The 25,972-nt window shown below is 38.3% G+C and overlaps 1 protein-coding gene across 1 annotated transcript in view; it reads left to right on the forward strand.

Annotated features, from left to right (window-relative positions):
- fa2h (fatty acid 2-hydroxylase) overlaps window positions 1–22,427 on the forward strand; it is a 46,223-nt gene extending 23,796 nt beyond the window's left edge. Inside the window, exons 2-7 of the mRNA XM_034879023.1 lie at window positions 8,976–9,107; window positions 17,324–17,466; window positions 18,504–18,604; window positions 18,887–19,059; window positions 19,615–19,867; window positions 20,561–22,427. Of these exons, the coding sequence (XP_034734914.1) occupies window positions 8,976–9,107; window positions 17,324–17,466; window positions 18,504–18,604; window positions 18,887–19,059; window positions 19,615–19,867; window positions 20,561–20,628 (870 nt within the window). The 3' untranslated portion in view covers window positions 20,629–22,427. The remainder of the gene's footprint in view (window positions 1–8,975; window positions 9,108–17,323; window positions 17,467–18,503; window positions 18,605–18,886; window positions 19,060–19,614; window positions 19,868–20,560) is intronic.
- Window positions 22,428–25,972: the final 3,545 nt, after the last annotated feature.

The raw sequence follows: 25,972 nt of genomic DNA on the forward strand, positions 1-25,972 counted from the left end.
TTCCCAATTTACCCGCACTACACGTTTGGGCTTACCAGGTCTGTCCAGAGTCCTCCCCCATCCCCTGACCCAACTCACCACCAGATGGTGATCAGTTGACAGCTCTGCCCCTCTCTTCACCCGAGTGTCCAAAACATACGGCCTCAGATCAGGTGACACGATTATAAAATCGATCATTGACCTTTGGCCTAGAGTGCACTGGTACCACGTACACTTATGCGCATCCCTATGTTCGAACATGGTGTTTGTGATGGACAATCCATGACTAGCACAGGTACTGTAAGCACTGGCGTCCGTAATGTTCAGCCAGGCTTCTGTAATAATCATCATGCAGCAGTTCCGTGTGTATTTGTAGCTTATCCATTTTGTGTGTGATCTGGTGTTGGTGAATTTTACTTTTTATTGTCAGCCAAGAAGTACACACTTACCTATTCTGCCAAGTATCCAATTATAAAAATGGACTAAACAATGGAATTAACTACCAAAACATAAATAATGATTGGTAATGAAAATAATCAATGAGAACGATTATATTTTGTTTTATACATCCAAATTGGCTTGCACGATATTGGAAAAATCTGACATAGCAGATAAAGTTAAATATATAATATATAAATAAAGTTTATTGTACAGCTCAATAAAATGTACAAAGTCTTTGGCAATTAGACTCCATCGCTGTGTGAATATTTCATATATGTGTATAGGGTTAGAGAACCATCAGACCCCCCGATGGAATCTAGACACCAGTGGTGCCGACGAAGCGGCCTTCCTGAAAGATTTTATGCTGAGCTACTGTAGATTTGTACATTTTAAAGATTTGCAACTAAATAACTAGTCTCGTCCTATACAACTGCATCTGCCTCAATGTTCCTCTTCTAAAAACCTGCTGACACACTGCCTTTAGCTAAGTCATGCAATGTTATTAACACACACACACACACACACACACACACACACACACACACACAGCTCCTATGTATGTTTGTTCCCTTTGTCAGCTGCTTGAGCAAGTTTGGCACAATCTGAGCATTATGAGTAGTTGGTGGATATGAGGTTTGTGTACTGTCAGCATTAAACACATGTACTTTAATGTGGTATGTATATGTTTGCACATATTTGTCCAGCCAGAGTTGTAAGGTTTGTGTTTGCATTGCCTGTTGGCAGTCGTGTTGAACGTGACTTCAACACAAAGTAAGTGAATGTATTTGAAGTGTTAACAAACATTGACACATTTATAGTAAAGCCAAGCAGATATGTGAGTGGAATTGAGGTGATGTGAAGAAAGTGATATTGGGATTTTCACATTCCCAATACCGGCTACATACCGGCCCCAAATGCACTACACCTGCAGAATTCAGTTATGCCAGAATTCTCCAGTCATTTTTTGTTACAGTTTTTTATGAACAACTTTTCTAAACTCTTAACACAGTTAGCATAACATATGTCTATACAAATTAAGGCTTATTTAGGCTATACAATTAACACATTTATTGTTGCTTAGACACAAAATGCATACAGTTAACACAAAATTTAAAATGTTTTAACATCTTTTTCAAAAAACCTCAACCAAGACCAAAACAATGGATTTTTACTGACTAATTTGCAAGTGCTTTTACACTGTATGTCAGAATAGATAACATCATGTTTTAAATCTATCTTAGGCTAAAGCCAAAGTGAAGAGCTGTTCATATTGTAAATTGAATTATATATCAAATATATCCTCTGCATTTTACATTCCATTGTTACTTTAAATGAGAGAAACAGCTGATTGAACTTATGCAAATAGATCACTCACAGCTGATTCCCATCTAAGAAACACACTCAGGGGTTGAGGTTCTTTCAGTCGCATGACCATCTTTTTTTACAGTAATCTTTATATGTTACAGTAAGTGAGTGTTGTACTTTGACGACAAAGATTACAGCAACCAAATTTACATTCCTTAGTTTGCTCTGCGATGACCTGCTGTGTCCTGCTGCATCCCGCTACCTCCACCTATGCTCTGCTATGCCACGCTACACTCTGTAACGCCCTGCGATGACAGGAACTACTATGACTACCATTTGTAGTCACTGTTAGGTTATCTTTTATTGTGACTGTTGTTGCCACTCTTCCTTTCAACCCCAACCGGCACCTTCAGACACCGCCTACCAAGAGCCTGGATCTATCTGAGGTTTCTTCCTAAAAGGGAGTTTTTCCTCGCCACTGTCACACTAGCTGCTTGCTCTTGGGGGAATTGCTAGAATTTATTGGGCTTTGTAAATTATAGAGTGTGGTCTAGACCTACTCTATCTGTTAATTTGTTGTTATGATTTGAGACTATAAATAAAACTTAATTGAATTGTTTTACGCAAACCTGGCCAAAGCTATTTCCGATATGTTACAGAACATACAGTAAAAGAGGACCTATTTTGGGATGACTTAGTGTAGAAAAGGAACAGTGCAGTAAAGATAAAAACCAAGAAATTAAGAAAAGTACCTGCACAAGGGAGAGGAAGACGAGTACCAGGACAATTTTGTCTCTGTTTTCCGTTCTTTATAAACCGTACATTGTGTCTCTGCCTGATGTAAGTCAAGTGCAGATTTGAGTCGGCCATGCTCAGATTTAAACGATTCACGGCATAACATGTCATATTTAAATGTGTGAAATACATGAAATAATAAACTTTTCTCATTACAAACAATAACAGACGATGGGAATCATTTCAAAACGTTTTAGCTATCAGTGATTGTTGGATTGTTAACGTTATTCAATTGACAGCCTTTGTTGTGTTTGATGCTAACTTGTAGCCAGCAGTGAACAAACTTGGTAAGGTAGGTCAATTTCTACTGGATTGACATTACAGAAGTCTCTCGTTAGCATCTTGTAGGCTACTTGTCGCAAATTGACACATGCACAACTCAAATTCGCACTTGACTTACATTGGGGAGTAACACATTCTATAAAGCTGGCTCATTCATTTTTGTATTTAATTTCTGTAGCAAGAGAAACTTAACCCAACAAAACAAAACTGTAGAGGCTTCAAGAGAAGCTGCAGTGTATAACACAATCTATGATCAATACAATTTAATAATAATAATAATAATAACAATAATATGTTGAATTTATATAGATTACAATCAAAACAATTTACTATTATCTGTTGTATAAGGGCAGACCTGACACGTGAAATAATGCCATTTCTGTAATTCAATAGGATGTGTTTTCTGTGACATTGTGCCATGATTGACTAAATGTTCCTGTTGGAGAGCACGTGTTAGTGTTTTGGAAGAATTATGAGAGTTTAGTGTATAGTGTTAGTGTATTATTGTGTTTTTTAAAATTAGTGTTGGACTTAAGTTTACAATGTGTGATTTTGAATAAAGCATGAAGTTAACCGTTTGCCAGGTGTGTGTTGGTGTGTTAAAAGTTTAGGAAAATTGGTAGAAGTGTTGAAAAAAATAGTCATAGCAATCATAAAAAAACTTAAGCCAGTTATGTACATGTATAAAGTGAAATGAGCTAGAGCTTATAAACCTCACAATCACACATTACTCACAGCCTTGCTCGCGTAGGGCATGGCTGCGGCTGCTTATACAGAGGGTGTGTCTGCATTTCTTTCTCCAACAGAAAGATATCAAAATGCTTGTTGTGTGTGTGTGTGTTGTGTGTGTTTTGCTGTGCTGCCCTGTGCGAATGTTTTGATATCAGATCTGTATCACAACGTACAGTATCACCTATGACAACACTAAACAAATACCGTACTGAAAGGACACTACACTCAATTTTTTTCTGATGATGATTGATATTGATATTCTCTTTTCCTTTACTTTCATTCTGCTCTTAAGCTACTTCTCTTTTGTTTTATTGAATGAACATTTTCACATTTTGTGTGATCAATTGTATGGCATTTATGTATGCCATGTGCATTCAGTTATTAAATTCTTTATAGACATTCTAGTAACGAAACTGTAAACCAAGCTGGGTAATACAATATCCCTACTATACTTAAAAACAGGATTAAACAAGTATTAATCTCATATTACTTCAACGTCAACATCAATTCAATTCTTCCAAGAAGGACGAGACAGGTTAATGGCACCTTTGTTTATTTCTTTTGTTTTAGTACACTGTGATAATGGGGGGGGGGGGGGGGGGGGGGGGGGGGGGGGGGGGGATGTAATGTTGCTTAGGTGTTAAATTGCTAAGGTGATGTTAGAAACAAACCAAAGGGGGCCGGCGTGTGTGTGTGTGTGTGGCGTTGCGTTGTATGTACATGTGTGCTCCTGCATGTGTCTGAAACCAACCAGCTGATAAATATTCCACTTGACTGATGGGAACTGACAGACAGTGGCAAAGTCAAAGGATGAATAAAGAGGCAGCTAATTGCAGTTCAGAGAAGGAAGATGATAATAAGAGTTTTGTCGCAAAGAATAATAAATAAATAAAAATAAAAAAAGAGTGTGGCTTCTCTGGGTTGGTCATTGAGTGTTTTTTATAAAGGAGCACTTCATTTCTTTTTCTATTTTTGTTATTGCCACTCTTCATTCTAACCCCAACCGGTCGTCAGACACCGCCTACCAAGAGCCTGGGTCTGACCGAGGTTTCTGCCTAAAAGGAAGTTTTTCCTCGCCACTGTCGCACTGTTGCTTGCTCTGGAGGAGACTACTAGAACTGTTGGGTCCTTGTAAATTCTGGAGTGTGGTCTATCTGTATAGTGTCTTGAGATAACTCTTGTTATGAATTGATACTATAAATAAAATTGAATTGAATTGAATTGAATTATTGTCTCTATTATCTATCATGTCTAAACTTTCCAGGTAGACTTACCAAGAGCTACCTGATTGTGAACGATTGTTTATTCCCCTGTAGAAAAAATAGGAAATCAACCTTTTTTTTTAAAGAAAAACATGTTTTATTTGTGATGTCATGTCAAAGTACTACACTACCCACAACTCCAGCAACAAAATCCATTTCTCCCATGTCCTTCTGCCCATACAGTGTAATAATTGTTATTGAAACTGAAGGAATTACCATTATTCCTTCTTTTCTGCCAATTAATCGCCTTTTTGAGAGGTTCAACATGCTCAAAAACTCACCAAAAATTAGCCATCAACAAGCCAGGCCAACGTTTACGTATTTTAAGAGATTCAGGAATAGGCGGGCAACGGTTCTGGAATCATACTTGGCTGGGTGCGGGGATACTCACAAGCCCCTGGCTGAGCGCCGCTACGTTGGAGTTTACCCCGAGGGTAGCTTCCCTATGCCTGCGGGTTGTGGGCGAGGGGGGGAAGGGATGTTTTTTGTTTGTGCAAATGCACCAAAAAAAGGCTCGGAGTATTTGGCATCCTTGGAGACCTTGAATGGAGTCCTGCGTGGCGCTCCAGTGGGGGACGCCATAGTTTTTCTTTTAAAATCTATTTGAAAATAATAAATAATTCACAACTACTACTGTGATTTTGTAGGGGAGTGCATCTACATAAAAGGTAAAAATAAAAAAAGGATCTTTTCTAATGATTCTTTGTTCTTTAACACTTTACAAACACCAAAGCAAGTAAGCACTTTGAATTCTCTTCTGAAGTTATTTTGGAGAAGGATATTAGGTAGAAATACGCTGGTTGACTAGCATGAGGGCAGACACCATTACAGTCATATAACATTATCAATCCAGGCTAAAGTGAATGACAATTTCTTTTTTTGGAAGGGGGGGGGGGGGGGGGGGGGGGGGGGGGGGGGGGGGGGGTCCACAGTGTAATGTTTTGATAAGCACTCATTAAAGTTAATTTGACTTGCAAAACAGTTAAAGCCCTTCTTACAGTACACAATAATAAGTAATTTTAAAGAAGTAAACGTTTTTGGAAACATTTTTCCATTATGTTTAAATAATGGCCATGCTTATTCCAGACAGTTTTGTCAAGGCAGTTTAGGCTTTAGACACATTTTACACAGTGGCCATCGTTAATGACAAATCATGTTCCGCTATGAAAGTGCACACACGTATTGTTTTTTTAAGCACAAACATGGCCGGTCAGCAAAGGCGCAGTCGCAGCGGTAGCCGTTTATGCCGGTAACAGTTACGTATGATTCGCTCACTTTGTGATTAAAATCTAATGACTAGCACGCACTTTCTTACCACTGCTTCCGTACAGTGAGCATCTTCCTTGAACATACACTGGTGGCTGTGGCTCAGCAGTAGAGCGGTTGCCTGCCAATCGGAAGGTTGGTGGTTCGATCCCCGCCGCTGCAGTCATTGTCGAAGTGTCCTTGGGCAAGACACTGAACCCTGAGTTGCCCCTGATGCTGCGCATCGGAGTGTGAATGTGTGTGAATGTTTATCTGATGAGCAGGTGGCACCTTGTACGGCAGCCCCGGCAACAGTGTATGAATGTGTGTGAATGGTGAATGTTTCCTGTAGATGTAAAAGCGCTTTGAGCAGTTGTTAAGACTGGAAAAGCGCTATATAAATACAGCACATTTACATTTACTGCAGCCGGGTGCTCATTTTGAGGCACCAAGTGCTAAACGGCTTTCCGTCTCCACCCTTTTCCTCTTGTCCTCTGTTCATGCCAAGGGCCATTTATTCTTTAACTCTTTGCTCAACTGACATTTAGCCCTTTCTCCCTGTCTACATATTTTAGCCACGTTGCCACGAAGACCACCGACAGCACTCTTACTTTTTGGCAAGTACCTGCCCTAGTTGGTATCTGAGTGGCTAGAACTCCTTTCATTGGTAGGTGGAAGTTTGATGATTGGTTAAACCTAGCGCAACAAAAACAAATCCCATGGACTTTTTAATTTATTTATTTTCTTTAATAATCATAGCCCAGAAATCTGGCCCCAGGACCGAGTACTTTAAGCTTTGCATTAGTACATTCCTCTCATATGATTGGTAGGTGAAATCAATTGAATAAAAAATATTAAACCGCATGCAAGTTCCCAGATTTATTTATGTATTTTTCATCATGAGATCGCTGGAGATCTGGCACGGTGCCGCTATACTGAAAGCCCAGAGATTAGTGTTACGTTTCCTGGATTGTTGTCAATTTCCCTGTTGGAAGTTGCTGAGGTAATTAAACAGGGGAAAAGCCCTAGGGATGGATGAAGTCTATCCAGAAATGCTGAAAGCTTTGGGTGTGGAGGGGCTGTCTGGAATAGCACGTCTCTTCAATATTGCGTGGAAGTTTGGGAGAGTGCCTTAGGGTGGTTTCCCTATTCGAAAAGTAGAACCAGATGGTGTGTGCCAATTACAGGGGTATCACACTTCTCAGCCTCCCTGGTAAAGTCTACTCCAAGGTGCTGGAAAGGAGGGTTCAGCTGATAGTCGAACCTCAGGTTGAAGAGGAACAATGCGGATTCCGTCCTGTTCGTGGAACAACGGATCAGCTTTTCACTCTTACAAGGATCCTGGAGGGAGCTTGGGAGTGTGTCCAACCGGTCTACATGTGTTTTGTGTATCTGGAGAAGGCGTATGACTGGGAGATACTGTTGGAAGTGCTGCGGGAGTATGGGGTGAGGGGGTTCCTTCTCAGGACCATCCAAACTCTGTATGACCAAAGCAAGAGCTGTGTCCAGGTTCTCGGCAGTAAGTGGGACTCAGGTGAGGGCTGTGCTTTGTCACTAATTGTGTTTGTAGTATTTATGGACAGGATATTGAGGCGTAGTTGGGGTGGGGAGGGGTTGCAGTTTAGTGGGCTGGCAATCTTATCGCTGCTCTTTGCAGATGATGTGGTCCTGATGGTATCATCGGCTTGTGACCTTCCGCACTCACTGGATCGGTTTGCAGCCAAGTGTAAAGCAGCTGGGATGAGGATCAACACCTCTAAATCTGAAGCCATGGTTCTCAGCAGGAAACCAATGGAGTGTCTACTCCATGTAGGGAATGAGTCCTTACCCCAAGTGAAGGAGTTATAATACCTTATGGTCTTGTTCACCAGTGAGGGGACAATAGAGAGTGAGATTGGTATGAGAATCTGCACAGCGGGTGCAGTATTACATTCAGTGTATTATACTGTTGTGACGAAAAAAGAGCTGAGCCAGAAGGCAAAGTTCTTGATCTACCGGTCAATTTTTGTTCCTACCCTTACACATGGTCATGAAGGCTGGGTCGTGTCTGAAAGAGGTGGCTGACGTCTCCCTTGGAGATGCTCACAGAAGCTCAGTCATCCGTTAGGAGCTCGGAATAGAGCCACTGCTCCTTCGCATTGAAAGGAGCCAAATCAGGTGGTTTGGGCATAGGGTAAGGATGTCCCCTGGGCTCCTCCCTAGGGAGGTGTTCCAGGCACGCTCAGCTGCGGACCTGCATCTCTTCATCACTGTTGTGTCTTTTAATTGACGGTGTTAACGTTGATGGTGCCTCTTGCTTCACATTGTAAAATGCAGCCCAACAGCAATGTTTACCACATTTTGGTTGTAGCTTATTTAATTTGAAAACTGTCGATTCCACAAATTCAAATAATATATTATTATTTTTATAATATTAATTATTAATTAATATTACTTATAATAATTATATATTATTATAAGTTTTTTTTGTTTTTTTCACAAGAAAACATATGGATAGATACTTGCTTATAAAAGCATAATAACATATTTATTTAACCGCATTATTGCATTTTGCATCAAGATCTTGATATCTATCAGGCTGTTCCCTTATAGATCTACAGCAGTGTGCGTGAGTTCTTAAGGTAAATTACTGTGTAAAAGCACCTAATGTTTCCTTTAAATTGTCCCACAACAGCCTTTTTCAGTTTTACTGTGGAATCAGTGAAGAGATTTTAGGTTTGAAAACAGTTTGAATATTTAATTTTACTCCCTACACTAACCATTTAATATATTCTGTGGTAATGAGGCAGTTACATTTGATGTATATTTTCCCTTATTTTAAGGGCACAACATAAAGAGGTGGTTGACTCCCACTTAACCAGTTTCTCACAGCTCTAATCATGAGTCTACCTTACTGTTGTAATTATTTTTGGCTTATGTCTTGCTTTTCTTCAGACTCTGAGAGAGAGGAGGAAGGCCAATGATAAGACAGTAGAAAAGATGGCAGAAAAGACGACAGACAAGAAGATGAAAGAGGAGGATGAGAATGCCCCATATAACCGCTGCAGCCCTGTGGACCTGGACAAGGTGTGTGTGTGTGTGTGTGTGTGTGTGTGTGTGTGTGTGTTTTTTTTTTTTTGTGTGATACACAAGTAAGTCGGTACCCAATCTGTTCTGCCTTCACGATCCGTCTTGCGCATGTGCAATATGTTCGCACATGTGCAGATTATAATGATGATATACGACAATTTACAACACCGCACAATCTGTCCCACAATAGCGCTCTGCCATTAGCCCTTACCGGAAAGATAACGTTAGTTTAGCTAACAGATAATCCGGCTAACCGCTAGCTGAGACAGCGTGTAAAAGACCCTCAAATATCATATACAGTACAGGCCAAAAGTTAGGACACACCTTTTCATTATTTTAATGACTATTTACATTGTAGATTATCACTGAAGGCATCAAAACTATGAATGAACACATGTGGAATTATGTTCTTAACAAAAAAGTGTGAAATAACTGAAAACATGTCTTATATTCCAGTTTCTTCAAAGTATCCACCCTTTGCTCTGATTACTGCTTTGCACACTCTTGGCATTCTCTTGATGAGCTTCAAGAGGTAGTCACCTGAAATGATTTCCCAACAGTCTTGAAGGAGTTCCCAAAGATGCTTGTCGGCCCTTTTGCCTTCACGCTGCGGTCCAGCTCTCCCCAAACCATCTCCATTGGATTTAGATCCGATGACAGTGGAGGAGCAGCACTCCATCACTCTCCTTCACTTGGTCAAATAAACCTTACACAGCCTGGAGGTGTGTTTGGGGTCATTGTCCTGTTGAAAAATAATTATGCTCCAACTAAAGGCAAACTGGATGGGATGGCATGTTGCTGCAGGATGCTGTGGTAGCCATGCTGGTTCAGTATGCCATCAATTTTGAATAAATCCCCAATAGTGTGAATATATATATATATATATGTATTTAATTAAGCTGTAGCCTGCTTTTCCCACTGTTTAAATGTAAATGTGCTGTATTTATGTAGCGCTTTTCTAGTCTTAACAACTACTCAAAGCTTTTACATAGTACAGGAAACATTCACCATTCACACACATTCATACACTGTGGCCGAGGCTGCCGCACAAGGTGCCACCTGCTAATCAGATAAACACTCACACACATTCACACTGCGATGCACAGCATCGGAGCAACTCAGGGTTCAGTGTCTTGCCCAAGGACACTTCGACATGGAACTGCAGGGCCAGGGACTGAACCACCAACCTTCCGATTGGCAGGCAACCGCTCTACCACTGAGCCACAGCCACCCCTGTTTAGTTTAGTTTGAGTAACGTTATTTTAGACTGAATCAAGCTGTCCGGTGGAGGCTAATGACAGACCCCTACTGTGGAACAGACTTTCTTTAACTGTCTATGGGAACAGATCGTGCAGTGTTGTAAATCGTAGTACATCATGATTATCATCTATGTATAGTATTTGTTTTGCTGTTCTTAATTTATGAATTCCCTGTGCGGCGTCCTTGAGTGCCAAGAAAGGCGTCTTTAAATAAAATGTATTATTATTATTATTATTATCTACTGCGCATGCGCAGGACAGATCGTATATGCAGAACGGATCGGGTACCGACAGTTACCCTGCTCTGGTCGGGAATGAGAGCAACCAACAGAACAGAGAAGACCAAACCTGTGTGTGTGTGTGTGTGTGTGTGTGTGTGTGTGTGTGTGTGTGTGTGCGTGTGTGTGTGTGTGTATGTATATGTGTGTGTGTGTGTGTGTGTGTGTGTGTGTGTTTGTGTATGGGGGGGGATTTGGTGGGCTCTTCTTATCTTGATCTGCATATCTGCCAGTTTTGTGAGCCACTTAGGCCGGGAGCGCAAGAGATGCGCGGATGTTGCATGATCATCATCAGCATCTTCAGTTTCTGTCTTCCATATCTGCTAGATTCACCTCCATCTCTCGAAAAGCATGGCCATGGCTGTCAATATGTATTTAAATATTAATGAGTGTAATAAGTTTTCCCCAGTAGCCAATATGAGGAGTAAGAGGACTCATAGAAGAGTAAAAGTTAACATGAGGTAGTATATCCGTCCAAATATATTCACAAAGTCCTGGAAACTTAGGTTCTTTTTATTATGTTGGTCTCTCCACAAACTCTTTCCGCGCTCTGCCTCTGCTCTCTTTGTTCTCTCTCAGTGCCTGAGCACCTGCTTTGATCAAGGGACCAAGGCATTTGCACGTCCCCTGTGCGGTGCATTCTGGGACCTGTATTTTGGGTGGTGGCCATCTTGTATTGGGGTAGAGGAACATAGTGTCCCTCTACCACACGTCCCCTTATTACAACCACAGGGCTTGAAGTGAATTTGGGAGATTTTATCAATGTTCAAAGTCCTTCTCTATACGCTTTTCTAAACCTTGAAAGTTTTGTGCTGAAATAGAAGGCAAAGAAGGGAAGATATCAACACTGAGATACCTCTTGATACTTCTGAGATAACTCTTGACTATTGGTATGTGTGAGGACAGGGGAGATTAAGATGTATCAGAATTTAAATACATCAGTGCTGACTTTGTCCAGTTAATTTTGTAACCAGAAAACAAGCTAATTGAATCAAACATAGAAAGCAAAAGTTGAACTAAGAAACCTGTGTTGCCTACGTAGAGAAGGATATCATCAGCATACAATGATATCCAATGATTTGTGTTACAAAATGTGATGGGAAAATGTAGCCAAAGTAGCCCAAAGATTAGATGTACCTCTAATCAAGCTGGAAGCACTTTAGCATATGATTTAATATCTTCTTTAAGAAGGGAAAGAGGTCTCTAATTACCAAATTGAGTCAAATATTTTTTGGGTTTGGGAAGCACTGTAATTATGGTATCAGCATTAATATTGAACTTGTCTTTTACAATAGCTGTATTAAACATTTCCAATAATGGTCGGCCCAGTTCATCCCAAAAAGCAAGATAAAACTCTGGTGGAATTCCATCCCACCCTGGGGACTTGCCTTTCTTCTTGTTAACAAGGGCTAACCATAACTCTTCTAGGGAAATGGGGGCATTGAGCAATTCAGAGTGCCTGTCAGACAAAGAAGGTAAATTGAGTCCCTGAAAAAATATGTAAATGCACTGGTCTCAAATTAGATTTCAAACATATAAAGGATAGAGTAAAACGTCTTGAATTCTGTTTTGATATCCTGGGGGGGTCACTCAAAGTACATAGAGGTGTTTTAATGGCCATTATATTCTAAACTTTTTCATGTTTTCTCAGTCTCAAAGCCAAAAGATGGCTTGGTCTGGCTCCATTAAAATAACATGAACACTTTATAATAACACACAATTCATCATTTATTAAGCATCAGTTACCTATAGTAACCAAACGTTTTCATAGTAATAAGCCCATCTAAAAAAATATGTAAGTACATGATTTATACTTAATAGATAATAAAACAACCATTTCTAAATTAAATAATTTCCCATTATAAACCAGACAAAATGCTTTGTTTATCATTTTCAAAGCATTGTTCCTATGTAAATTCTCATAATAAAGCATTTAATGGTTTGTTCAAAGTAAAAAGGGCTCTCAAAAATTGTTTATAAATAGAAGTTTACCACTTAATAAGTATTGTGCAAACCATTTGTAAATTAAATACTTTTCCCTTTATAAATATATACAAATTATTATTATTATTAGAGTTCCTTTATTCATTCTAATTAGTAAAGCGTTTGTAATACAGTTAGTAAATGCTTTGTTTGTAAGCCCATGTAAAACGTTTATAAGTTGATGTTTTTAATAATTCATAAATGATGCATTAACCATTTATTTATTTCTTTTTTTAAACAAAATATTATTATTTTATTTAAGTGATTTAGGCCTACCATTATTAACTATGCTTTCAGAAATATGCCTACGGATAGACTGCATTGGTGGTGCTTAGTTTCTGTCTCCCCATGAGAAATTCTGAGTAATGACAAGAAAACTGTCAGACACACACACACACACACACACACACACACATAAACACACACCAACACACACACACACACACACACACACACAACACAAGCCTTCTGTGGAAGCGCACCGCCTCCACCCCTCCTTCATGCAGTTGCTTGTAGCTGAGGAGGACACGGAGGATTAAAAAAATTGACTCTTCGGAAGAGGTAGTTATCTTCATTTGATTTTCTGCCGGATGACATCCTTTTCTAAATATAGCAATACTGACAAAAAGGCGGAGCTAAAACCTAAAGCTTTTCTGAACTTTGTATCAACTCATTTGGCAATGGCTTGAATGCATTGGAAGGTTTTTAATACAAAAAAGTTACCCACTAAAGCTTTGAAGTGACTTTATGTAACATTTAAATTTTAAATTTTTTATCTGATGATCATAAATGACCTGTTATAGCAAACAAGACTAACTTCTGTTGGGTCACAGATTTTGTAGTAACACAGGAAAAGCCTGTGTTTGTGAGCATGCAGTTAAAGGGTAGCAGAAGATAGGCTTTATTATATAATTGAAAAGTTTTCTGTTGTAGAGAGTATCTGGCTGATACCGGACCAGGAACATTACCTGAAAAAAATAAATTAATGCGCCAGAATAGGTTTACATGGTTTCATTTTAAAAAACAACAACATAATTTAGTTGTACCGCACATTGCTGCAGGTCCTGTTTGCGCACTGTGTGTTTAGGTCTCTGTTTTAGTTACAGAGTGAGACATCCCACTTCTATACTATCTTTGTTGGGAGTTGCACATGCAGTAGCTAGGTAAGATCACATCAGCTAGATAACTCTTTCTCCAGCTTTGGTCCGTACAAGGTAGGATTAGCTGGGAGACTTCTTCTAAACGAGGGCCCCTTGTGGAATACCTGCAAAACAGGGACATGGAATTAGTTATTTTGGAGATTATGGTTAACTAGTGTGTGTTGTAGCAGTGTTTTGCCATTGAGAACGAACTAGCATGTGTTACGGTTAGCCACCTCGTCTTGGCTAGTTACGTAGAAAGCTGTGCAGATTTTGAACAGCTCACCTGGAGACTGAAGACAGAGGACATTAAGAAACCTGTATCACACTAAAAACAGCATGGTTAGTTTTTTTGTGATATGTTTATTTCATTCATAAACTCCCTTTGGTCTATGGTTGTACGTCAGTAGCCGTCATTAAATTAGTTTAAATTGGTGCATTTATATAGCGCTTTTCTAGTCTTAACGACTACTCAAAGCGTTTTTACATCATACAGGATACATTCAGGATTCACACACATTCACACTCTGTGGCTGCCATACAAGGTGACTCCGCAGCATCAGGGTTCAGTGTCTTGCCCAAGGACACTTCGACATGGGACTGCAGGGCCAGGGATTGAACCACCAACCATCGGATTGGAAGGCAACCGCTCTACCACTGAGCCACAGCCGCCCCTACTATTTGCATTTTTCTTGTCCCCCTGTAGTGAATGTGACATACATAATTCCACACACCTTTGATTAGACATGTAATTTACTGCCCTAAGTCACTGTAGGTAGTGATAACTGTTCAGGCAACACTGCCCCTTTACATGTTGGGAATGCGTGATGACGTGGGACGTTAGCAAAACTCGAAATGCATAATGTATTCTCTTATTGTAAATTAATTACTTTCTGTCTGAGGAAAACATCCATCGCAACTATATGATTTCCCTGTAACACTAACTCAGTGTACTACAGTGGGCAGTCCAGCACAGTAAAGAAAAGACCTTTACAACTGCCGGTTTGGTAAAAACACTACAGCTTTTGTCCAGAGGGGCCGCCGGAATCAACAACAACTGAAAGGGACTGTCACTCCCCGATGTGAGTCAAGTGCAGATTTGAGTTGCATGCTCAGATTTAAACGTTTTACGGCATAACGTGTCATACTGAAATTTGTGAAATCCATGATCCTTTTTCTCATTACAAACAATACCAGAAGATGGGAATCATTTCAAAAACGTTATGGTTGTTTGATTGCTAACGTTAGCTCAATTAGGCATTCAACTGAAAGCCTTTGTTGTGTTTGATTGCTAACTTGTAGCTAAGCTAGCAGCCATTTCAAAAACCGTTTTATCTATCTATGATTGTTTGATTGCTAACGTTAGCTTAAAATGCCATTCAAGTGACAGCCTTTGTTGTGTTTGATTGCTAACTTTTCGCCAGCAGTGAACAATATAAGCACCAATAGGTACTTTAAAAAAAATATATCTTTATTGTTTGAAGCTCTGCGCACCTTTCATATGAACAGCTGACATTGTAACATTATAAATGACAGAAACCTGGTTTCTGAAACTGGGCTTAGGTCCTTGTACACATTGTGATGACAGATTCAACAATGTTGCCAAGCACCAGTCTGTTGAATAAAATGCACCGCTCTCATCGAAAACCTAACCTTGACTGGGTGTTCCTTAATGACTTCACACTGTTTCTGTCTTTATAGAATTAAAGAGGCAGCCAGTTGTTGCCATACAATTAATTATTACATCCTTGTACTACCAGTTTGAGTGATTTGTTGTGGCTATTAAATACATAATGCTTTGGGCACTCCCATTACTGAGCTTTAGTGCAATTTGATTTCAATAACCAAACCCATGTGTAAAATACATGAGGCATGGAGGAAAAAGAACACAACATGATGCCTAATGTTTACACCAAACAACCAAGCAACCGTAAAATAAATATACAAACAAAACAATCTGGCCATTAAAAAAAGAAACTGCTGAAAACAATGTGAATTCAACTGGTTGCAATACTGTTGTTTTGTGGTACTCTGACTGGTAATTTAAAAAGACAAGACAAAATCAAAGCTGATGCACAATATAAGCCACAAAGTGCTAAAAAGCCACATTACACAAAATACAAGACAAAACTCATAGAAGATAGAATGGCATGTGAGCACGTTTTTAAAGTAAACGTGAAGTGATGTCAGGACAATAATTCACACCAACTAGTAGTTGCCTTGTCTGTATGTAGTTATCTTCTATGTATATATTGCCACACTTCTTTCTTCATGCCATATTATTTCACTAATGAAAAAAAAGAAGTAGCCACCTTTTTCAGTTGTACCCTGTTTTTTTACTTGTATTGTTGATGCAATCCAAAGGCAAACTGGTAACAGGAATGATTCCAGGATTTTTTAAGTGGGGTGGCAGATCTGAATATAATACACATTTTGGATAGACTTGGACGGCATTACTGGGAACGCCCACTAAAACATTTTTCGGTTTATGCCATTGGGGAAACAAACCATTAGTTAATTTCATTGTTAATGAGTGTAGATTTTTTAGCGGTAAATCTTTACTCTTTGTCATATTTATGATCATTGTTTTGCTTGGAGCAATGCTGAAAAGTTGCTTTGTGTTGTTCTGTGCCCTAATAAATTAAAAATCACTTTGTTTGTTGTTTGTAAAGAATTCCCCTCATCACAAGTGTACTTCTCTTTACCATGTGACAGGCGATTTCACTTCTTTTTTTTAATTGCAATATGACATGGCACATGCAACAAAGATTAAGTTCAGGGTGCAGCCTTTTATATAAATCTATATAACACCAACAGGTATTAGAGCCTCAAATTCTCATCATCTTTATTTATAATAAATACTAAGCCAAAACAGACAGATACATACACCACACGTTCACTGAGGTCTGCGTTATGTAGCTGCCGTGCAAAATTTGACAAAGTAGTTTTAAGATACTGTATGTTTTACCCAATGTTTTTTTCTTTTCATGCAGAATGTGGTTATTATTGTTGTAGCCTTATACAATGTATTGCCCACCATTTCCTCAGTAATACACAATAAACACCATTTAGAAGTGTATCAATTGGGATCATATGATACCATTAGTAATAGAAGTAATACCATTGAAATCAAGAAAAACTGGTCAACTGTTTGTCAACTAATTTTATGTGATCTATACTCCACTGGTCATGCTTTTACTGTACTGTATCCTATGGATATTACACAAATGATCATTGATGAGTGTGAAACTATCATCCACACCAGAGCTACGTGTCTGTCATGTGTGGCTGTAAAGCATGAGCCTACAGACATAGCTCACTCTCTTGGTGTTTGGACTCAGAATTGTCAATTCTACTCCCATTAACACAATCAGACATACAAGCAGTCACCCTGGTTTGGCAATCCTTAGAGCAGTTCATCAGTTCTTAACTCTCTGCTACCACCTGGTGGATGCAACAAGGTTTCTGATTTAACACTGTTTTGTGTGCTTTTCTAAAGTACAGTCACATTTACCTGTATAGAATATACAGGTAATTGGTGTGTATCTCTACAGGATTTGGTGGACTGGCGGAAGCCGCTGGCATGGCAGGTGGGCCACCTCAGAGAGAAATATGACGCGTGGGTTCACCAGCCAGTCGACAGACCAATCAGACTGTTTGGAAACCCCTTCCTGGAGGCCAGCACCAAGACTTCATGGTAAGAGACACCACGTGTGTGTGTGTGTGTGTGTGTGTGTGTGTGTGTGTGTGTGTTCTCTGGTATATGTGGATATAAATTCATATGTGTATTTAAAACCAGGGAAAGAATTTTGAATGTGCTTTACAGTATTTTACAGCAATAGAGGAATGTAATGTAATGTAATGTGATTCCTTTAAATGAAATGTAACCACAACACTCATAAGACATACAGTAGATGTGCACATGCTTGAATGTGTACCTGTTGATGTGCGTGTGTCCCTCTTTTTCTCTCCATAGCCCGCCTCCTGTGAGTGTGTGCGTGTGGTTACATTTGTGTGAGTGTATAGTCAATATGATATTCATGAAATATGCATTCAGTTTTATAGACTTGAAAATAAAACTTGTTTTTTACATCTTTGTCCATTGCTGAGGTTTCCACACATGAATGTGTGAAATTCTCTAATGCCATTAAAAGTTTGATGTAAACCGATTCTGCAGTTTTTGCAATTGAAGTGTTGCTGCAGCAGGGGACTTGTTGACTCTGCTATTGTATCTGTTCACTAATTCACAACCAGTGGTATTGTACTGATCATATATAACGGTGTCCCTTTATTATTACATTTGGGACATGGGCTGTGGGGGTGCGTCAGACAAAACAAGTTTGGAAACCACTGTACTAACATTCAAACAGTTTTTGTCAGTGATTCCCAACCCTTTTTTAACACTGATAGCTTAAGATCTTTTTCACCTTCATTCTTTTTCATACAATTCCCCACAGTCACACAGCCGTCAAGTTCAACAAGCAGCTACACTGGAGCACCTGGTGGTTAGGAGCAGCTTCGGAGTCCCTATTACAGGAACACAGAACATTCATTTTTCACTTTACCTTCTTCAGTGTTTTCAGCTTGTCTAAGATTGTTGTTCTCCTGGCCATTTGGCTGCATCACCCTCAATGTGATAGAGTAGAAAATTTAAACAAACATGACAGAAAGGACATTTATTGTTTTCAAAAGAATAAGACTATGACCATATTGCTATATGTTCTCTTGCTACAGGTACTGGGTGCCAATGGTTTGGGTTCCTGTTGTGCTTTATTTCACTTGGCACTGCTACACCACCCTGGCTAAGGGCACCACCAGGATAGAACTCACTTCAAGTATAACACACACACACACACACACACACAAACACACACACGTGCCTGCCTTCACACACAGCCATTACACTGTGCATGTTGACATTATGAAGACATTAGGTCTAGACATTCTTGGACACTTTCATTTTCAGTTTAGTTCACATCCATATTCTCAGTTTTGTACGCACACAAAAATACAATACATTTACACATACACTTTGTTATCATCATTTTCATGCCCAGTTAATGTGTATAAAGCTACAGTATGCCAATATTTGTGTGTGTGTGTGTGTGTGTTCCCAGACTTCTCTATCCCGATCCGTGAGCACTTTTTCCCGCTGCTCTTTTTGTTGGGCTGGTTCTTGTGGTCATTGGTCGAGTACTGCATCCATCGCTTTGTCTTTCACATGAAACCTCCAGCTCATAACTACTACCTCATCACTCTGCACTTCCTCCTGCATGGACAGCATCACAAGGTACAAACACACAACGCCACTGAGGCTGAGGGACAAGCCCTAAAACTGGTTCTATCATAAACTTTTTTTTATTATGCATACTTTATAGCACAGTTAATGAATAGCATTATATTGGTAAGAAACAACTGTCTTCCTATTTGTTATAGTTTCAGTTTCATAATGACTTCTGTTTTCTGAATGCAAATAGAGGATTATCACTATTTAGAATTAACATCGATGATTATGATTTTCTTAAAACAAACAAATGCATTTTGTGCTTTGAAGTCCTGAAAAAATAGATACAGGACTGTCAATTTGTGTTAAATAATTCATTTTTTTGTGGAAGTTTCTATTTCTTGCTACTCTGTATCATTAAATTAGATTAAATAGACTCAGCACACATGCAGAAAATACAATAAATAATAAATAGGATAGAATACATGAACAAATATTCAAAAAATAAAGATACATGAAAAGAATGTATATACAATTTGGAAATAAAAATGTACAACTACTTAAATAGTGTTTATAAAGATGTAAGTCAAATGTCTCAATGTATGATGTCTGTCTCCACAGTCTCCGTTTGACGGCTCTCGGCTGGTCTTCCCCCCCGGCCTGGCCTCCTTAATGGTGGGAAGTTTCTATCTGTTCCTCTGCAGCACGCTGCCAGTCATCGTCGGGACATCAGTGTTTGTTGGAGGACTGTGTGGCTACGTGGTGTATGATATGATCCATTACTACCTTCACTACGGCTCACCAAAGAGAGGCTCGTATATGTACAACCTGAAGGCCTACCACGTCAAACACCACTTCGAGCACCAGAGAGCAGGTGAGCTTTGGAAAACTGAATTTGATAAGCAAGGCTAAAATTGTGTTAAAGAGAATATGAAAACAGCTCAAATCAAATAAAGACAGCTATAAAATACAAGAGAAAAGTTATCAAGTCAAAAAATAAGAATAGTCTGTAGTCTTGATTTATAGGAACTGAGAGTTGCAGCGGACCTATATAGCATAAAAACTGGATGCTGCTTCTCCGTGTCTGGTTTTGACTCTGAGGAGAGAAAGAAGACCGACCCAGACAACCTGAGAGGTCCATTCAGTGTTTCATAAAACAACAGTAGTATTTTGAATTCAATTCTTTGTAAGACAGGAAGCAAGAGTAAAGAACTCAGAACTGGAGTGATCCAGTTTCTTGATCTTAGTGACGACTCCAGCGGCAGAGTTCAGAATCAGCTGCAGTTGATTTCTTAGGGAGACATTGTTAAAGTAGTCAAGTCTTCTGAAGATTAAATCAAGGACAAGTTTTTTTTTTTAACTCAGCTGAGACATAAATCTTTTAACACCTGATATATTCTTAAGGTGATAATAGGCTGACTTGTGTGATGTGGCTATTGAAATTCAGGTCTGAGTCCATTACTACACCTAAACACACATAGGAAGATACTATGTGATAATTAAGTTTGATTCTCCTTGCTTCTGTTTGTGACTGATCTATCTATGTAATCTATTTTTCTCTCTCCAGGTTTTGGAATCACCACCACGTTCTGGGACCACCCCTTCAACACAGTCATCCCTGATGAGAAATTCTAACGCAGAAATGGCTCTCCTGTAGGGCCATAGGACTTATCAATCCTCCTGAGCAACCATCCCACATCCTATTAGCAAACAATACAAAGTAGGAGGTTCCACTCCTGCTGACCCCTTTGCCATTGCAACTAATTCATACACCCATACTATATCACATATCATCCTGCTTTTTTATTCCAGCCAACAACACATTTTTGCGTTTTGTGTATTTGTGGACCAGTCCACACTGTTTCCACACTGTGATCATTGCTGCACAGTTGTAAGGCCTTTTTGTGCCATTTTTATAACCAAACCAACATTTACTACTGCTGTGCTCCTCACAGCACTTACCTCACCCGCCAAATCATCACCTGATACCCATTCATGTACAGCTAGGAGGTGGGCTATGGAGAAAAACACGCACACCTACAAGCAGAAGCACATGGATGGTTGTGGTTAAATTGAATTTGAAGGAATTACATGATTTCTTTGTTGCTGTAGAATACTGCACATTCAAAACTCAAAAACTGGTTAACCAACTCAGGAAAGAAATATCCTAATCCTTCCTCCACATTAGCTCATCACTGCATCTCTTTTTGCCGTCGATCCCTAAGCTATCCATACACGCTGCTACACTCTGTTGCACTGCAGGTTTGTCAACAGAAGTTCCCTCCACCATGTTTGGCCTTACTGTAGTTTTTAAACAGCTGTGAACCAATAACATTTGATTTTAGATAGTTGAACATGCTGCGATTTATTTGGCCATTTAGATTTCATTTATTATCAGCAAAGCTGCAGATATGAAAGTATACTGTAGGGCACTAATGCAATGTACTGTTGATGTCATGTGAAGCAGAGCCTGAAATGTGGAGATATATTTTTGCGAGTCTTTTGTAATATTTCCTCCATCTTCTTTTCTTTTTGTCATTAATGATACAACAAAGATGTAGAAAAATATTTTGTAAGATGCTTTATACAGAAGAGGAGATTCTTTTTTCACCAGCTTTTGTCAGAGAGAGCAGATATTTTCTTATTGGTTAGACATTATGAAAAGACATGTAGATGTAAAGATGGATAGATGTAGAGCGTTTGAGGGACATAGTTAAAGGCATGATGCCAGCCTGTCAGACTTCCTGCTGTGGGGACCATGGGGTCAAAGGTAACAGGGTTTATTTTCACCAGACCCCCCTCCAGGTCTCTTTCCATTCTATTAAAGCCAGTGTTTTTAGTGGCCCTGCAGATCCCCGCAGGATGACGATGGATCAGCCATCTGACTGGACAGCAGCAGTTCTTGATAGTGATTTGCGGATCCTTAAAATGTCTCTTGTAAACACTCGACAACTACACTTATAACTGCAGAAGTTACTTAATTAAAACCATGTATATTAATATGTAGAGCACAGTGGGAATATACTACAACTGCAGAAAATCATTTTTTTATCCCCTTTTCTAGTTTGAAGAAAGACTCTGCTACATAATATGTATGTACATACACTCTCAAATATGTGAAATAACATGAAGACTATTTTAATAATAATGATCTAAGAATAGTAAAATAATAATGCACTAAAATTGTTTTATTTGCAAATCTTTTTTTTTTCTCGTAATAATCAGTGCTGCAATAACAATTATGTCTTCAGGTAAACCTAAAGAGGACTACGTCACCAAAATTCTTTCTGATAAAAAACAGTTGAATAGGTTTCACCAGGCCTTGCAGGATTGCGCTACAATTGCACCAAAATGTCAAACATGGTTTATATAAAACCATAACACTGTCTGTCTAACACTGTCCAGTTGATATGAATGTTTAAAGCATCATGAAACAAATATTTAATATAAAGACTATGTACCACAGAGCAATTGCTTCACAAAGAACCAAAAAAAATGTTGGTAATGGTGGAGATAGGGAACACCATAATAGTGATTAGTGTAACAATGCATACTGATTGTGTCGGCTGCTTGGCAAAGTGAAATGATTCACCTATTGGAATAAATTACATGCACATCTTATTAAGGTATATTTATATTATACAGACAAGGGACCATAGCTTGTAAGCCTTGATTCTGACTGGTGAACTTTTCCCTTTGCTAAATTATTCAGCGTACAATTTCCTAAATCTGTTTACTATAATATGTATAATAACTTTTATATTGGAATTTTAAATGTCTATGCAAATGCTGGCCTATTTGTAAATAATAATAAAAAAGTCTTTATAACTCTGATGTCTGTCTGTCTTGTACTTTTTGTTTGATTGCTGGTCATTACATTTATAGGGGCACTCATAAATTAGATTATTAATTTATATAGACTTTATTGGAATTTTACAAATTAAATTAAATTATGTTGGCTTAAAAGAAGGGCTAACGTTACCTCTTGTGATAGGCTATTAAATTCAACATGTTCATAAAAGTCACAGTACACATTTTCATCAGTGAAATGATAATCCACGTTTCTTAGGTTTGACAAGTATTTTGCATGAACATCCAAAAGAAGCACAAAAGCATAGACTGTAAGTCCTTTTTTATGAGTCTCTATGGTTAGAAGGAGTCTTACTCAGACTGTATAGTATACGACCTTAGACACGACACTGGTGGACTCAAATGCACGACTTGTTAAGAAAGTTTAACAAAATATTTACTTTGCAAATAGTTCAAATAAAGAAAAGCGCTCACTTGGAAGATAAAAATCAAAATTCAGGGTCTGAAACGAGAATAAAACTGAATGCGAAATAAAACAGAAAGTGCACAAAGACTAGACATGAGGGACTTATCTTAACAGTATATTAATGGACAAAGCATTCGGTTCGGCAAAATGCTGCAAAGGGGGAAGTGCCTTAAACCTGCAACCTATCTGAATTCCACCAGGGGGCAACAAGTGTTCGGGGTCGGTTTCTGTAGAAGTCTGTGAGAACGTACCCACTTCTTACTTGATTTATTAGCCTACTCAGTAAACATTTTCTTAATGAGTGTATTGTCTCAATTGTTAGTTCTTCTGCAACACAGAACAGGTCCTCCCTCACTCCTCCATCTCGTCTAAAATCATCCTAATGCAATCAGTATGGCGGAATCCGTAACGGCAAACTCGACTACGGATAACAGATCTCCACAAACCAATGGGCAACGTTGGAACTCTTTATATTTCAACATTCACTGGAAATCAGCTTGGCTTCTACCATACAGGTTTGTTATCTCCAATAAAGTGAAAGAATTACATTTCAAAATACTACATTATATCCATCCCACTAACGAATCTATTTCAAGATTCGCGGCTGTGGATAGTAAATATGAACTTTGTAAAATTTGTAAAAAGAAACTATTATACATCTTTTTTGGGAACGTCGGTTCTCCGTGGAATTCTGAAAAAAAAGAAAAATTAATTAAATATTCAAAAGAATCACCAAATGAAATTCGAAGCAAAAGATGTTATTCTTAACTATGATCACAAAAACTAAAAATTTGTTGTATTACATATTCTTTATTATAAATCAAGATTGTCAATTTACTAATTCTACAAGGGAATTTTCCTATAGAGCAAAGTTTGAAAAATCGCGACCAGCTTTTACTCACTTCAAAAGTTAATTTCGAAACTTTTGGGAGTCTATCCAAATTATTAATAATAGGAAAACTATCTATAAAGCTGATCTACTGCAAGATTTCGAGGAATTATAATGACATAGCCTTAGCCCATGTTATCTTCTAATTTTTATTTATTTATATATATCTATAAATATATATACACATGCTGTATATATATATATATATATATATATATATATATATATATATATATATATATATATATATATATATATATATATATATATATGTTCCTTATTTTTTAAGCTACTCTATAATATTCACTGGATAGAAATGAAAACGTATTGTTCATTTTTTTATTTTATTTTTTTATTTTTTTCCTGATGCCAAATTTTTCAATAAACATTAAACATGTTTGTTAAGTTTAAAAATAATAATGAAAATAAAAATCAATGCTCTTACTCCGACCCTAAGATGGTGGCAGAAATGCGTCTCACCTAACGTATATAGTTTTGGGGGGTTTAGCCTGCATCCTTGATGTTGCACCACTGCCATCTTTTTCAGGGAAATGTTGACAACTCCATGGACTGCCATGAAATTTGGTAGATATGACTTTGGTGATACTACCAGGTTAACAGTGGTCTTTGTCCAGTATTTTTGTTTGTGATGTCATCTTTACAAAACTAATGAAATTCCTGTCAGCCTCAGTTAAAGTTTGGGTTTGGTGCTAATTAGAAAACGCTAACAATCTAAGATAATAACATGCTAACATGCTAAGATGATAACATGGTTTAGATTACCTGCTTAATATTAGAATAGAACAGAACTGCCTTTCTTGTCATTGCATATAAGTGCAGTACCTGTGCAACGAGATTGAAGCAACCCCTTTACAGTGTCATCACGAAATATAAAAATATAAAATATAAGTAGTGCAGAAGAAAAAAGAGAAGGTTGAAGGGGGTGCACAGTTCCTGAAAACAACTATATACATATATAAAATAGTAAGAAAGATAAAGCGTTTGTTTACATATTATGCAAATAATATAGTTATTGGTGCAGTAATATAGTAATAATATAGTTATTGGTGTATCAAAAGTCCTGAGCATTAAATATTAGCATGTCATTGTTGTCATTGTGAGCATGTTAGCATGCTGCTGTTAGCATTTACTACAAAGCAATGCTGTTCCTTAGCCTCACAGAACTGCCAGCGCTGCTGTAGACTCCTATTTGCTGTAACACCCTTAATTCAAATAAAGGTCTTGTTACCAACCGAATGAGACGGTGCATGTCTATGAGAAATGCTGTATGGTATTGATTAAGCATTTGTGTTTTTATAATCATTACTTTGTTAATTTAATTGGGTGGGGAGAAAGCTATGTCTCCCCAGATATCGTCTCTCTTTTTTTTTTACGTTTCTTCATTTGGCTCCATTTGCAATTCATTCCATTCTGAATAAACCAACAATGCAGTTAACATACTTTGTCCTTGTTGCATGAAAATAATTGTAAACAGATTTTTGTAGTTCAAACAACTCGGAATTGTAGTTGAGAACTTTAGTTATACGGCCCACGTATTGAAAAGCTGTTGGGTTTACAGTTAATGTGTTGGGCACAACGTGCACAGGGTTGGATAGGGTCTTGATCTTTTTGGCATGATCTAAGCGTTAATACTGTATACAGGCCACGTGAAATGGGGAAGCCCAAATAAGCTACTAACAAAGAATATACAGACACTAAAAACTCAATTTACAATAGACACAACACAGACAAATACCACAAAATACAGATGATCTTAGTACAAATATAACTTGAAGAATATTCAACAATCATAT

Source organism: Etheostoma cragini, chromosome 8, assembly GCF_013103735.1.
Source record: "Etheostoma cragini isolate CJK2018 chromosome 8, CSU_Ecrag_1.0, whole genome shotgun sequence".
NCBI classification, from domain to species: domain Eukaryota; kingdom Metazoa; phylum Chordata; class Actinopteri; order Perciformes; family Percidae; genus Etheostoma; species Etheostoma cragini.